The sequence below is a fragment of the Diospyros lotus genome, chromosome 6, assembly GCF_014633365.1.
Source record: "Diospyros lotus cultivar Yz01 chromosome 6, ASM1463336v1, whole genome shotgun sequence".
Taxonomy (NCBI): Eukaryota; Viridiplantae; Streptophyta; class Magnoliopsida; order Ericales; family Ebenaceae; genus Diospyros; species Diospyros lotus.
In genome coordinates, this window is record NC_068343.1 from 5549952 (window position 1) to 5564334 (window position 14383).

The 14383-nt window shown below is 36.9% G+C and overlaps 2 protein-coding genes across 3 annotated transcripts; both read left to right on the top strand.

The window, feature by feature from the left end:
* Positions 1-23: 23 nt before the first annotated feature.
* On the top strand, positions 24-10312 carry LOC127804858 (uncharacterized). 2 transcript variants are annotated; one of them, XM_052341912.1, is made up of 11 exons: positions 24-275; positions 382-444; positions 1739-1873; positions 3075-3177; positions 6309-6379; positions 6495-6587; positions 6989-7022; positions 7874-7974; positions 9101-9160; positions 9224-9427; positions 9851-10312. In XM_052341912.1, exons 1-11 carry the CDS (start codon positions 147-149, stop codon positions 9938-9940), a joined length of 1083 nt encoding a protein of 360 aa, XP_052197872.1. In that variant the 5' UTR covers positions 24-146; the 3' UTR covers positions 9941-10312. The 2 variants fall into 2 exon arrangements, with proteins under 2 accessions (XP_052197872.1, XP_052197869.1); XM_052341909.1 differs by having other exon boundaries at positions 25-275; positions 6483-6587.
* A 929-nt stretch (positions 10313-11241) lies between these two features.
* LOC127804859 (heavy metal-associated isoprenylated plant protein 21-like) lies at positions 11242-13086 on the top strand. The gene is made up of 3 exons (XM_052341913.1): positions 11242-11705; positions 11858-11933; positions 12584-13086. Exons 1-3 carry the CDS (start codon positions 11631-11633, stop codon positions 12883-12885), a joined length of 453 nt encoding a protein of 150 aa, XP_052197873.1. The 5' UTR covers positions 11242-11630; the 3' UTR covers positions 12886-13086.
* Positions 13087-14383: the final 1297 nt, after the last annotated feature.

The window sequence follows — 14383 nt, forward strand, 5'->3', positions numbered from 1 at the left end:
TGGAACCCCCTATAGAAGTAGAGAAAATAAAAGACTATCCTTTTAAGTTTTAACAACATTCGTCTGCTTTCCAAACACGCCCTGAGAAGGAGCTGAAGACGATGATAGCACAGTAGCTATAGCCGTTGCCAATTGCAGGAGAGACAATGCAGTCGTCGTCAGTGATGTTTCGACGCTTTTGCTGTTTCACGTCAACCCGTCGCCCTTCTTCTTCTTCTTCTTCAGTAAATCCTTGCACTAAGAAAAAGCGACTTGTCTTCCTGGGTTCCCCTCAGGTTCTCTCTCTCTCTCTACACATACATGGTTTCCATCTTACTTTATACTGTATGAGTTTATGTATGTAAGATAATTGTAACTGGTACAGTTTGGTTGGTTATTAAGGTATCTGCATCGGTTCTTGAGGATCTTCTCAACGCGTCGTCTGCCCCAGATTCTTTATTTGAGGTAATGCAATGTTTTAAACTTTATATTATTTATCGTTAACCGATTTACGTACTTCAAGTAGCTGGCTCAATTATAATCTCGATTAGGGTTCTATTCATTTCGGTTTAGTTGGTCTGTGAGAGGCTGAACGACGTATTCTGCATAGGTTTTGAACTTCCAGTTTCACCTATGAAAAATCTTTAACATTTGAATAATGCCAAACCTCTTTGTTTCTGAGTCCAAGTAGAGTTGTTACGTGATGTGAAGGTTTGCTTAATTTTGACAGTATAATCTAAGTTTATGCCAATGAAGTTAAGTCTTTATGGAAATTTTTGAATGAGTGACTTATTCAAGGAACAAGTGGCGCCCTCTCTTGCTGCCTGTTGATCTTCAGACAGACCCGTGACCTTTTACTTGGGAAAACTATGTAGATTTATGGAATTGGCATGGTAACTAACTTTACTGTCGTCAGGGCTGTAAAACTTGTCCGCAATGTGTATGCGTGATGAACCCTTTTAGAAAGTTATTGTTCTTCTTCATATGGTTTAAATTATTTTAGAATACTTTCACCCACACCTTCATATATGCTAGACTGAAAAGGGGGCCCTCTTTAACAGGTAAGATGCTCAACACAAAATGTTCTGCTCATGAGAGAAATTATCTTATAGGGTATTTTAGTTAATTTTATATGATCTGGTGACCAGATCCATATGCAATTGAAGAGCAATTCAATGGAAAAATTTATGGAGGGTTGATTCCCCCACAGAGGTGGATTTTTTTATGTGCATAAAAAAAAAAAAAATCCTCTTACTCTTTGTTATTTGTGTGCATTAAAAAAAAAGAATTAATGCTCACTCTTTGATATTTGGAAAATAAGCGAAGAGGTTCAAAAATTGTTTTTTGTCTGGGAGAGCAGAATAGTTAAAGGAAAACCTTTTACTTATTCTGATATAAAAAGGGATTTTTCAATGAATCCTATTCTCCTTTTTGTACATTAAATTTTTTTCTTGTGGAGCCATTCTAGAAGAATGAGGAAAACTTGGATGACCGCTCCTATGTGCTTGATGATTCTCATATGGAGGAAAAAGACTGGCTTATTTTTAGGAAATGGAGATATTAGTTCACAGACTTGAGTTTGATTCCTTTATAGACTCCATACCTTTTCTTTTTTTGGGCAATTAAAATTTATGAATTTCTTTACCACTATAGAAATATGGAACATTTGAGTTTTGAGGATGGCCATGGCATGTTCTTGGTAAAAGTGTTAGCATGAAGATGTCTATTGGAATTTCTAGTCTGATGCCTATATATGCAGGTTACTGCTATTGTTACACAACCCCCTTCTGGAAGAGATCGGGGAAGAAAAGTGATGCCTTCCCCAGTTGCACAACATGCTCTTGATAGAGGCTTTCCTTCTGATTCAATTTTCACACCTGAACGAGCTGGTGAGGTAATTATGCTTTCTGGGTCAAAGTGTTTGTCATCAGTGCACATAAAGTTTCTGCTTCTGATTTAAACCCCTTTGAAGTATTAAAAAGTTGTTATCCTGGACATCTATGTGATGAAAATGTTAATCTAGATAACTGAATGCTTAGTTTTTTTTAACTGCCTTTGCTTTACTGGAGACTCTCTGATTTACCACTGATATTAAATCACCAGCTCTTTTGTTTGAAGTTAGTATCAGTTACTATGCTTTCAGGAATTTTGATTAATTCATGTGCTACATTGTAGCATGCAGTATGGTATGTGATATTGGGCCTGTTATCGAAATATTGTGATTAGTATATCACTAGCATATGTTTCTATGTGGCTCTTAACAAGTCTATTAGACCAATTACCTTGTTATGTTGAAATATTTTGACGTTGACTTCTACTGGATCTTACAATTGGAGGTTAATGACCAATCCCTTTAAAAGCTAAGCTACATGATTGAGGATGGCATGGAGCTCCCACTAAGCAAATTGTGCTGCACTTTATAAAATTCTTATTTATAGCAGGATTCTATTCACGAAGGCCAATTCAAGCATAGTGTGCATTTCTCAAATTTATATTTTGATATTTTCTCCATGATATACAATTTCATGTTTCTGCTGATATATAGAAATTTCTCTCATTTAAGGGAGATTCAATTCCATCTTGGAAACCTCTACCACATAAACTTGTTGTCATTCTCTGTTGTGTTGCCTTCTTTTTCTGATTGTCACAATCAATTCTTTGTCGGGATTAGTTTGGAAGGTACAGGACTATAGGGTAGTGTATAATTGAAATGGTGCTGCATTTATGAGCTGTTCAATTGCATTTCTTCAAGTAAATTGTGTAGTTCTCAACTGGTATTTATGATTTCTTCATGACTATGCACATTGGTATTTGTTGACTGGGGTTTTATATGGGGTCTATCGGTCTATCTGTGGTTGTATTGTCTTCCTTCCTCAGAAGGTTTCTTTTTGTTTCTTGTTTTAGACAAGAAGTTTTTTAGGAAGATTTTCATGTGTTTCCATACATTGCCTTGCAATTGATGAGACATATCTGATGTTGTCCCTTAGACTACTCAGTCTGAGTCTGTTATCAATGTGATTGAAATATTTGGAATTTTTTAATGATCCAACAACTGTTTGCTTCAAGATAATGAATTTTTTGCTCTATTTGCCCAGGAAACATTCTTGTCCAATCTAAGAGCTCTGCAGCCAGAGCTTTGCATTACTGCAGCATATGGGAATATTTTACCTAACAAGTTTCTCAAGATTCCACCATTGGGTTAGTAAATATTATTGTTATTATTGGAAGTAATATATCTTCAGCAAATCAAATTTCAGATCCTATGCAACTATGGCCTTCAGGCACTTATCAACAAGAATCACAAACCTTGATCCTTCTAGGTGGGGACCTTTTGGCACTTATCAACAACAATATATCAAGTCTTAATGCTGCTAGGTGGAGTTGGCTATAGATATTCAAACTTGTCAATTATTTTTATTTATGATAGTATTTTTTGTAAGGCCTTTATAACTTATGTCATACTAAACTTTAATAGTCTCCTGCCAACTTGTTTGTTACTGTTTTGCATAAAGTAATTGAATGCTGGATTTAATGAAGAAATCAGGAAGAAATGAAGATGATTTGGCAGCAGTTAATTAATAGGACATAAATGTAACTAATTGTTTTATTAAGGGTAGATTTGACTTTTTATGAGTTAGTTATTTCCCCTTAGGTAGTTCCGCCCCTCTAGTTTATAAATAGAAGGGGGCGGAGGCCAATCTTATTATCAAAACATTCATATATTTCATTCCTTGTGTTCGGATGCAGTGAGAGGCGAGAGTAAGAGCTGTGTGATTCTAGTTCTTGTTGTCTTCATTAGAGTATTGTATTCGAGAGGCAAGGAGGAGTGAAAGAGGGGTATTCTTGTACTGGTTTCTCATTCATTTCTAGTGGATTGTTTGCTTCTTGGATTGCTGGATGTAGTGCCATGTAAATGGCATGAACCAGGGTATATCTTGTGTGCTGCAATCTAGTTTGATTTTCTCTACCTTTAATTCTGTTTTTCATTATCTACTTTCAGTCTTCAATATTGTTTGATTTCGGTGAGGTTCTTGAGTGATTCTTGAGAGATTATAGTCTCGGTTTCAACATTGTTCTTGGTCTTCCTCTACTTCTTTTGCTAAAGACATATTCTATTGCATCCATTCTCCTCACATGAGACTTTATTGGTCTTGTTCTCATATGATTAAATCATCTTATTCATGTCTCACGTATCTTATCTTTAGCAAGAACAACTCTGACTTTATTACAAATAATCTCATTTTTAATTTTTATCTTTTCTTGTTGAGGCTGCACATCTATCATAAAAATCTCATTTCCTTTATGCTCATATTTTGCACATATTTTCATTGCTTTACCGCCCAAGATTTTGTCCCATACAAGAAAGTTGGTCTTGTAGCCCTCTTATAAAATTTTCCTTTTAGTTTTAACAGAATCTTACTATCACATAAACAGCTGGATGCACTTTTTCATTTTAACCATCTTGCCTTTAATTTTATGGTAACTTCCCCATTAATCTGGCTTCAGGCCAAATGTGTGTCTTAGGTTTATTGGTATCTATTCACTGTAGGCATGCTATTTCTGTGTGCTTGGGTTATGAGGTACACCAACAAATCTTAAATTTGAGTTTGAAGATTACTTCATATTATGTTACTGTCGTGATAGTTCTATTCTAATACCCTCTTCTCCCAATTAGATCTTGTTTTTGCCGAAAATACAACAATTAAATTTGATGATGTGGGACCTACTGTTGTAGGCACTTGAGCTTGGTGTCTAGTGAAATAAGGTTGCTATAAGAAAAGTTGTTGCAAGGAAGTTCGCCTCAAGTATTTCGCCGCAAGGATGTTTTCCTTAAGGATCTCGCCGCAAGGGTCTCGCCTCAAGGATGTTGTCTCAAGGATATTCGCCTTAAGGATCTCGCCTCAAGGGTGTTCGCCTCAAGGATCCCACCGCAAGGATGTTTGCCTTAAGGATTTCGCCTCAAGGGTCTTGCCTTAAGGATATTCGCCTTAAGGATCTTGCCGTAAGGATCTCACCCCAAGGATTTTGCCTCAAGGATGTTTGCCTCAAGGATCTCGCCGCAAGGATCTTGCCCTGTTGAGACTCGAAAATGGGTTAGAAGGCTCGGGAATCCTCGCCCACGATGACCCTCTGATGCCTAAGTTAGTGTCAGATGAAGATAATTGTTCCCGAAAAAAGTAAAAAATGTAGTCAATGTGTCAAATTTTACCAAATTCGGGAGTCAATTTCAATGTCCTTGTAGCTGGGTATTTATAGGGTGCGATTCACAAGGGGATCAAGTGTTGACGCGTGTCAGTCATCCAGGGGCGAGAAAGAGGCCTTGCCACGAGGCCCGACCTTGCCGCGAGCCTCAGCCTTGCCGCAAGCTTTTGCCTTGTCGTGAGCCTCAGCCTTGCCGCGAGCTACCGCCTTGCTGTGAGCCTCTGCCTTGCCTCAAGGCTTGCCCAAAGCTTTCACCTTTCCGTGAGCCCCAGTCTTGCCACGAGGCTTGCCCAAAGCTTCCGCCTTGCTGCGAGCCTCCACCTTGCCGTGAGGCTTGCCGCGAGCTCCAGCTTTGCCGCGAGCCTCCACCTTGTCACATAGGAGCACACTGCTGGAATGATTCGTCTTAAGGCACACTGCTACAAGGTCTTGTTTAGGGATTATTTTGCTTCAAAAAATCCCATCTTTCCGTAGGTGGTACAACAGCTCTATTGAAAAAGGCTGTAGGTACCCCAAATATCTGGTCTTAGCCTTGAGATGTGAGGCTCTTTTTGTTTCTAAGAAATATGTGGGGCTTTATTGTTGGCATTCTTGATTCTCTAGGTAAATATTTAGTGTGAAAGGGGAATAGCATGTCATTTTAGTTTTTTCTTGCACATTTGCACATAAAAGAATGTGTTGGTGGTGTGTCTTTAGAAGACTGTTTTACCATGTTGGAAAGATGTCTATGTGGGAACATTCTGCTATGACATCTAGACTATTTTTTATGGAAATTGAAATGGCCTTGATTCTCTGTACATGAAATGAAAAACTACAGATTGTAAGTAAATGATTGGATGAGTGAAAACCCTGTTTTCAATCATTAGAATTGTGGTGGTCAGTGAAGTTGTTTATGCTCCTGCATATAGAGGCTTCCTAATAATCAAATAATATTTGAGAAATTTTCATCTCACTTAAAATTTTGAAATCAAATCTATTCCACTGTATGGTTCTATTCTGTTTTGGAGTTCAAGGATTACTATTAGTTGGCAGGACAGGAAATCCATCAGTTTTATATTGTGGTTATTTTGCCTTTGAACTTGAGCATCTGATATTGTACCGCTTGACATTCAAATGCAATCATCCAGGGACTGTTAATATACACCCAAGTTTGCTCCCACTGTATCGTGGTGCTGCTCCTGTCCAACGAGCATTGCAGGTTCATCATCCTGTTGTAATATCCATAAAAATCATTGTTACATTTTTTTGGGTACAATTACTCCTTTCCAAATTCTATGGTGCATTCATATATTTTGTGCTAGGATGGTGTGAAGGAAACAGGAGTATCACTAGCATTTACAGTTCGGGCATTGGATGCTGGACCTGTCATTGCTTGTGAAAAAATGGAAGTTGATGATCAGATTAAGGTATGCATAAAATTCTCTAAAATCATTACTTTAATTTAAAAATTCTAGATGGTGAAGGATAAGAGTCATTCCACTTTTGCCTATCCTGTTGAATGGATGTTAAGAATTGGTTCATTTATGGTTTTTCAAATAGGCATATGAGAAAATGGTATGTCTACTTGATGGTTGATTACTCAAAGTTCATCACTTGCACCACTAACTTATGGTAAATACACATGAAGGAAAACTGCTATGACTGCTCCCCCCCCCCCTCTTAATTGACTGCATATGCAGGCCTGGCCTGCCAATTCTTATGTATGGTGTATTGAATCTGATAGCTATAGTAACTGTTGTATATATATGATCCACCTATGAATAGCATTTGCTAATACCTAAGAATTCTTTTTGTGATCTGAGTGCAGGCACCAGATTTGCTTGCTTTGCTGTTTTCTCGAGGTGTGGTGTTGTCTTCTGTGTCTTTATCTATTTATTTATTTTTTTGGTAACTTCAAAGGAAATTCATGTGACTTGTGGCCTCTTCACTTATGCGGCTTTATGCCTCAATTATAATTAGGTCCTATTATCTTTCTTCCAAAAGGTTTACTCTCTTTTCTGGTCTTTTGGTTAAATCCTAGTCAATTTACTTTTACATAGAGTAATCTTTGCCTAAAAAACATCATGAAACAGTAAAGATGACAACTTGGAACATTATAAGAAATAGCATTTATGTAGCATTTATGTATGGAGAATACATGAGAAGCACATGTTTGTATCTCTTTAGTGGGGGGCAAATATGTAACTGAGTCATTTAAACTTTTTATATTGACAATCATTCAACTTGGAAAATGAAGTTCAAGTATCTATGGCTGTTCAGCAATTGATAACAGTCCTACTTGATTCGGTTTATGCTTCACAATGTAGATGCACACCAATATATATGGCAGATTTGACAGGAAGTTTGTCATCTTTGCTTGTTCTAAGTTTCTTCTTTCTCTCTTCGTTTGGTAAATAATAATAGATTAATAAAGCACTAGTCACTTAAAAGGGAGCCAACCCTATACAAGAGCCCCATACTATTTCCTTCTTCAGGATCCAGGAAGAGCTGGCCTAATCCAACCATTGCTTTGGTGGCTACTCATCTCATTTGAACCTTCTAGTGTATCATTGTCAAGCACAAGTTATGAGTCATGAATTCTCCTGGTCAGGTGGTTGGATCTGACATACTGAATTTGTGGACCAATTCTCTCAGTGAATATGCCCTGTGGTTTGATTATCTTTGTTGGTGACTGATCTGCTCTTTCATTTAGGATCTAAACTTCTGATTCGTGAGCTTCCCTCCATATTTGATGGATCAGCAAAGGTGAAAGCCCAAGCCCAAGATGATGCTAGAGCTACTCTGGCTCCAAAGGTAGGCTTTATGCAAAATTTTCTTGTGTGTTAATAGAAGTATCAGGAATTTCTCTGTGACTACGACGAGTGATATTATGATCACCTAAGATATGTTTACCTGTAATATCACATTTACATAGGTTCATGTCAAAATTTTCAAGACATACAGATATAGTTAATGAGTCATTTTAGGAGCAAGTTTGTCCTGTTTCTTGCAGTATCTAAATGACTTCTATTCCCCTTCCCCTCTTTCCTATCCTAATTTGTTCTTTATGCTGTTTAAGTTAATAGGGAACTATCAAAGTAATGTTACTTTAAAGATAACAAATTCTACTTCATTATTATCGAGTTGATTATGTAATTGTTGCCATCTTTTTTATACAGTAAATATTGATTCTTGTCAGTACAAATTCTTTAGTGAGAAAGAGGTCATTCAAGATTAATGGAGAGTCTTGATTCTGTAACTCGAAACTAGGTAGGTGAAGTTTGAGGGTACAAGGGGGGAGAAAGAGGCGCTAATGGAGCCTGAGCCTAAGTGCCTGAAGTTAAGTTCTCTAATGAGGCTTCCAAATTTGAGACATGGTTACATCAGAGTCCATGTTTGTGTATTTGGAGAATAGCTCATTTTGTGAGCAGAACTACCTAGGAAAAGGCATTCAACTGACAAAATGTGATTTCCTGAAATGAATTCCAGTTAAGTACTGGGTTTAGCCAGATGAATGGCTGCATAAGTTCTGTTATGATTGTTGGTTTTGTTTTGTGTGGCTCAGTGAATGACAAGTGCCCCCCCCGCCCCCCGGCGGGGACCTGTGGGACCTGATATAGGCAGAAACTTTAGTGTTTTTGTGGGACGAGTCTGCATTTTTTATTTTTTGAATGAGTGCTGCATGCGTGTTTGAATTTCATAACAAAGTTTATACCCTGGATAATGTCATAAATTCAGCTGCAGTCTATACCTCTATTAAGGCTAGAGCATAAGTTGAAATCCCCCCACGCCCCCACCCTCCCAAAGGAAAAAGAGAAAAAAGGGTTTGCATACATGTCCCTGAGTCATTCATATTGACCTGTTGGAATGCATGAAGTAAGTTGGTTCATTGTCTAGATCCATAGATATGTGACATTTAAGATTGTCATGCTTTGCACAGATTACTCCTGAGGAGTCATGGCTGTCCTTCGATCAAGAAGCTACAGTCATACACGATAAGGTATGCTCTTACTATTTATTTTTTGTGGATTCAACTATATAGAAATGACATGCAACCTTTTAGGTTCGGGCATTTGCAGGATGGCCAGGGACCCGAATTAGAGTAGTTGCCATCAACAAAGAAAGTGGTGACCGCAATATTCTAGAACTCAAAATTATCACCACCAGAGTTTGCAGCAGTGACAATATTCGGGGTAATGAAGTTGATGACGTGATTTTTTTTAAGGGTTCATTGGTGTTCCCATGTGGTGGAGGCACAGTGCTTGAGGTGGGTAGTCATTTTAAATTTCATTTCATTTCATATTTGAGATTACCTGTCACTATTTCAGGTGAGGCTTTTTTTTATTTCTTTGTTGTTTGTTTACTTAAGCACTAAATGAGATGAATATGAACCGTACATTTGAATCCCATCAAGGTTCAGTTTCTTGTCAGAGCTTGTTCTTTGTCCATGGGAACCCAACGTGTGATAGAAATCCAATATATGTTTAATGCCCTCACCCTCTCCCTCTCCCTCTCCCTCCACGTGAACACATATGCATGCACTCACACACTGACACACGCAGAAACATAGGTTTTCAGCTAAATTTGGGAATGAAAGACAGACTCGTTGCGATTCACATGTCAAAGATTATATGGTGTGCACTCTTGCTGTTAAGGTTGCTAATAAAAGCACTTTTGGCACTATGTTTAGGTATTGGAGGTTCAACTACCAGGTAAGAAAGTAGTAAATGCAGCTGCATTTTGGAATGGGCTGCGAGGTCAACAGCTGAAGAAGATATAGTAGAGGTTTCCATTTTAATGGCAACACAAGATGTTTGTCGAGATTATGCGAAAATCCAACACCGAGGCATTTCCATCCAAAGGTCACATTTCATTTGACGGATTGTACATCTGATGAAGCGAACGAAGGTCAAACATAATCAGGTTTTTCTACATTAAAAGGAAAGATTATCCTGATCTTTCCTAGCCTGTAGAATTTCTGGAAGAATTAGGGTTTTTATCAGATGATCTAAATTGTCAGAAGCTTGTTCATTAGACACTGTCAAATTCTTGTCTTGTTCCTTAATTCAGTCAATCTTTATTATGTTTCAGTGGTTGCCACAATGAATTGCACTGACTAACCTATGCATGATTTACGGTTTCTATGACTTAATTCTGGCTGCTTCTATTGCCTGAGCTGAATCAAATGTCAAGACGAGTATCTCTACACATCAAACTTTTTCAAGTGAAATTGTTTCCAAGGCCCCACAACCCATATCCTCATTTGTTGTTGTAGAAGAATCGATATGGCTGAAAAGGAAATAAATATGTTAGATTGGTTGAACAGAGAGAAAGTAATGCCCTTCATTATCAAATGGGAACCCCCCAAAAGTTGGTCTAGTTATCCCTTATGCCCGGAGAATCCGTACTGATAAAACTTTATGGGTATGCCATGCCAGGAGAGATTCCGATGAGTTTGTACTTAATGTAGAAGACATCCACATGTGAAAAATGTATCCGGTCATTCGTCCCTACAGGCTTGAACTTGAAGAGTAGTGACAATGAGTTTTCACGTAGTATAGTATAATAATATGTGTAATATATATACACACATACACACTAGTCTGATACGCTAAATTTTAGGTATAATTTTAAATATGAAACAAAGAATGAACTCTGATTGCTTGTCAACAAGCTTGTAAAACATTTTTCTTTCTTTCGTTTAGTTTTCGTACAGACAATAATCCATGTCTAAAACCTAATGCAAAAAGGTGCTAGAGCAAAAGTGACGACGTCAAGTAATTAACCTGGTGCTGGTTGCCAGCTCTTTCTTCTTCTTCATCTTCTTCATGTTTCGCCTTGAGATGCTATGATGAAACCTTTTTATGCTATGTAATTATGGAATAATGACCGACTTGGGTGTCCTTTTGAGTGTTTCTGTTCACTTTTTATATTTTTTTAAAAGTGCTAGCTAGCCACCTTAGGGATCGGGTCAAATTTGGAAGGAAATGTTAACACACACACACACATATATATATATATGTATATATATATATAATTGCTGCTAAGTTGCTACAATTTTCATGAAAATTTTATAAAACTCAAATTAATTTGTATTCCCTTGAAACGTTGAAAGAAAGAATCAAAGTACTGGAGCCATTATTGTGGTATAATTATATATATGGAAAAGCAAAAGCCAAACCCAGTGAACGAAAGCGAAAGGAAACATAAAAGTACTTTATAAACATTTTGTTATTAGCTCATCTGCCATAAACAAGTCAGGACTTTCAAAGCACTGCTGCCCCTCTCATAATTTCAAGGCACATTAGCAGGGTTTGTGGGCAACACACAGCAGCTACTCCTCCTCACACTTATATATACAAGTAGTACCCAACTCTTCCTTCTATTCAATATATATCCTCTCTCTCTCTCTCTCTCTCTCTCTCTCTCGGCTTACTTTGCTTTAGGCGTAAGAGAAGGAAGGAAGCAAGATGGGTGCTCTTGACTATCTCTCCAACTTTTGCACTGTCACAAGCACAAGATCAAGGAAACGCAAACCAATGCAGGTGCTCATTATTGGCTCCAGGCTAGTTTGATGTTCTGCAAACAACTATCCTCTCAGTTTCTCCTTCCAATTTTCTTAGTTTCTTTTGGTCTTAGTTTCTTTCCCTTTCTGATGGATGGATATTATATATATGGGGCTTTCTTTCTTTCTCAGACAGTGGAGATCAAAGTGAAAATGGACTGTGATGGCTGCGAAAGAAGAGTTAAAAATGCTGTTACCTCCATGAAAGGTTCTTATACGCAGCTTTCCCCCTCTCTGTTTCTCATGGTAGTGCATTTTCTGTACGTAGCTTCAAAATTAAGAAGAAATCATGGAATTTGTGGATGAATATGTATCAATAGTTTAGGTGGGAAAAAAACATATATAAGAAACCTCTTTACAATTAGCGTGTCATTCATACTAGAGTATATTATCAAACTGTTTTGCATGTGGAAGTGTTCATTCAGCTCACTTCGATCCACTTCAAGGAATATGCGCATGCAAGTAATAATTCATGTGTTCAAATGTAATTAAGCATAATTATATATGTTTTTCAAAGTTTTGCTGCAGTTTCTCTATGATTACTTCTGCAAGATAAAGAAAAGAAAGAAAGAAAGAAAAGAAATCAAATCGTTACTTATTATTTAAATTTGGTCTTCACGACATAAGAGACTAGTGCAGTTGGTGGAGAAAACTAAAAGACTTCATCTCTGCCCAACAATAATTATTGACACAAAATATGAAAACACAAACACAAGTAGCTAGCAAAGCTCTCAAACCCTGCTTTTAATCTTATATTAACGTTCGTTTATTTGATCTTTCTGAAGTTAAGTTGAGTCTTAAATCTTAACTCTCTCTCTCTCTCTCTCTCTCTCTCTCTCTCTCTGTATATATATGTAGGCGTGAGATCTGTGGAGGTGGACAGAAAGCAAAGCCGGGTGAAAGTGAGTGGGTTTGTGGATCCAAACAAGGTGTTGAAGAAAGTAAAGAGCACCGGAAAGAGAGCAGAATTCTGGCCTTACATCCCATACAACTTGGTTTACTATCCCTTCGCATCCCAAGCCTATGACAAGAGGGCACCGGCAGGCTATGTTAGGAATGTTGCTCAAGCTGTTCCAGCTGCTGCTGGCCCCATGGCTCCCGAAGAGAGATTCACCTTTCTCTTTAGTGACGATAACCCAAATGCATGCTCCATCATGTGAACAACAACAACATATATAATATATATATATATATATCATCATCATAACTCAAGTTGAGTACTTCTTTGGCATATTTAAGGCTTAATTTCTAGTCCGGTAGTTGTGTTGATGAAGTGGAAATTTACTACTGTATTTTGATGTTTTCTTGTGGTCTTTAATATATAAGAGTGATCCCATGCATGCATTGCCATGGGAAGGCTGTAAATTAACTTGCCCTTAACTGAACTTGCAGTTATAATAACCAATGGCCTCTCCATTGGTTTGTCATTAATGGTTAAGTCATGGCTAGGTTTAATTTAGTATTCCATTGTGCTATAAAAAAATAAACAGAATATTGCAAAAGAAGGTTTACTTATTATACAAGAAACACAATAGCAGATATATGGTTCAACATATATATATATATATATATATACTGGTTGGGGAATAAAAAAAACCCACTATTTTACAGTGCTAAGAATATGCCATTGTCACATTATTTTTATGCTATGTTTTTAATCAAAATTGTGTGAAAATACTTTGAACATGAAGCTATTGAATGAAGAATCTGTTCAAACTCATCTCACTTCTTCGTTGGAATGTAAATTTACTTTGCCAAAAAAGAAGAAGAAGAAGAAGAGAAGACGAAGAAGAGATTCTGTTAATTGGCATCATATATATATATATATATATATGAACCCAAAAACAAAAACAAAAAAAAAAACAAAAAACGAGAGAAGAGAAATTTGTTTTGTTTTTCAGTTCTTGGTAGGCCAAAGATTCAAAGGAACTACAGTAAGTTGGACATTTCTCGGTTTCAAATCTACGCAAAATGTCTAGCAGAAGCATATAATACGATTCATTCATACTTTTGTAAAGGACGGAAAGGGGAGGAGAGGGTTCAGCCACCAAACGCTAAATATTAATGGTGGGAATTGCATTAGTCAAGAATGAGTCTTGAGGTGTGCGTGGTGGTAGAATTAGATTCTTCTTAACCTAAATTATAACAAGATATATATGGGTTTAACAGTCAATGCAACCAAGGCCGTTTATATAAAAAGTGTTATTTAGTTTATGCCATCATGATTTGGTGAATGAAAGTTTTTTAGCTAAAATCTTAAAATTCTGAGAATAATTAGGATTTATATTGTTAATTAAAGAAGATTAATGACTCTTTAGTATTTTATTAATACCCATGAGAAGTTTTTTTTTTTTAAGAAAATCTATATATATATATACAACCCTTTTAGGTGATCATCTCTTTGCTCTTAATATTTTGTTCTATATTTCAAGATTTTCAAGTGATGTGAAGTGGACTTATATTTATTGAATCAATACATACATCTCCGCAAATTCTGGCTTTTGTATACTGTAGTGATGTAATAACATTAGTATATAAATACCCATAAAGACAGAAACACTAGTTTTGGTAATGAAATCTTATCCAAATCTTTACCCATATATATATATATATATATATATACACATACGTAATCATCGCCCCCTAGGCGACAAATTC

What these genes read in the sequence shown, in the direction of transcription:
- LOC127804859 (XM_052341913.1), top strand. Translation starts at nt 11,631, where the DNA reads ATGGGTGCTCTTGACTATCTCTCCAACTTTTGCACTGTCACAAGCACA. An exon ending in GGAAACGCAAACCAATGCAG is followed by an intron (nt 11,706 to 11,857) that starts GTGCTCATTATT and finishes TTTCTTTCTCAG; the next exon opens with ACAGTGGAGATCAAAGTGAA. An exon ending in TGCTGTTACCTCCATGAAAG is followed by an intron (nt 11,934 to 12,583) that starts GTTCTTATACGC and finishes ATATATATGTAG; the next exon opens with GCGTGAGATCTGTGGAGGTG.
- LOC127804858 (XM_052341909.1), top strand. Translation starts at nt 147, where the DNA reads ATGCAGTCGTCGTCAGTGATGTTTCGACGCTTTTGCTGTTTCACGTCA. An exon ending in CACCTGAACGAGCTGGTGAG is followed by an intron (nt 1,874 to 3,074) that starts GTAATTATGCTT and finishes CTATTTGCCCAG; the next exon opens with GAAACATTCTTGTCCAATCT. An exon ending in TCTCAAGATTCCACCATTGG is followed by an intron (nt 3,178 to 6,308) that starts GTTAGTAAATAT and finishes GCAATCATCCAG; the next exon opens with GGACTGTTAATATACACCCA.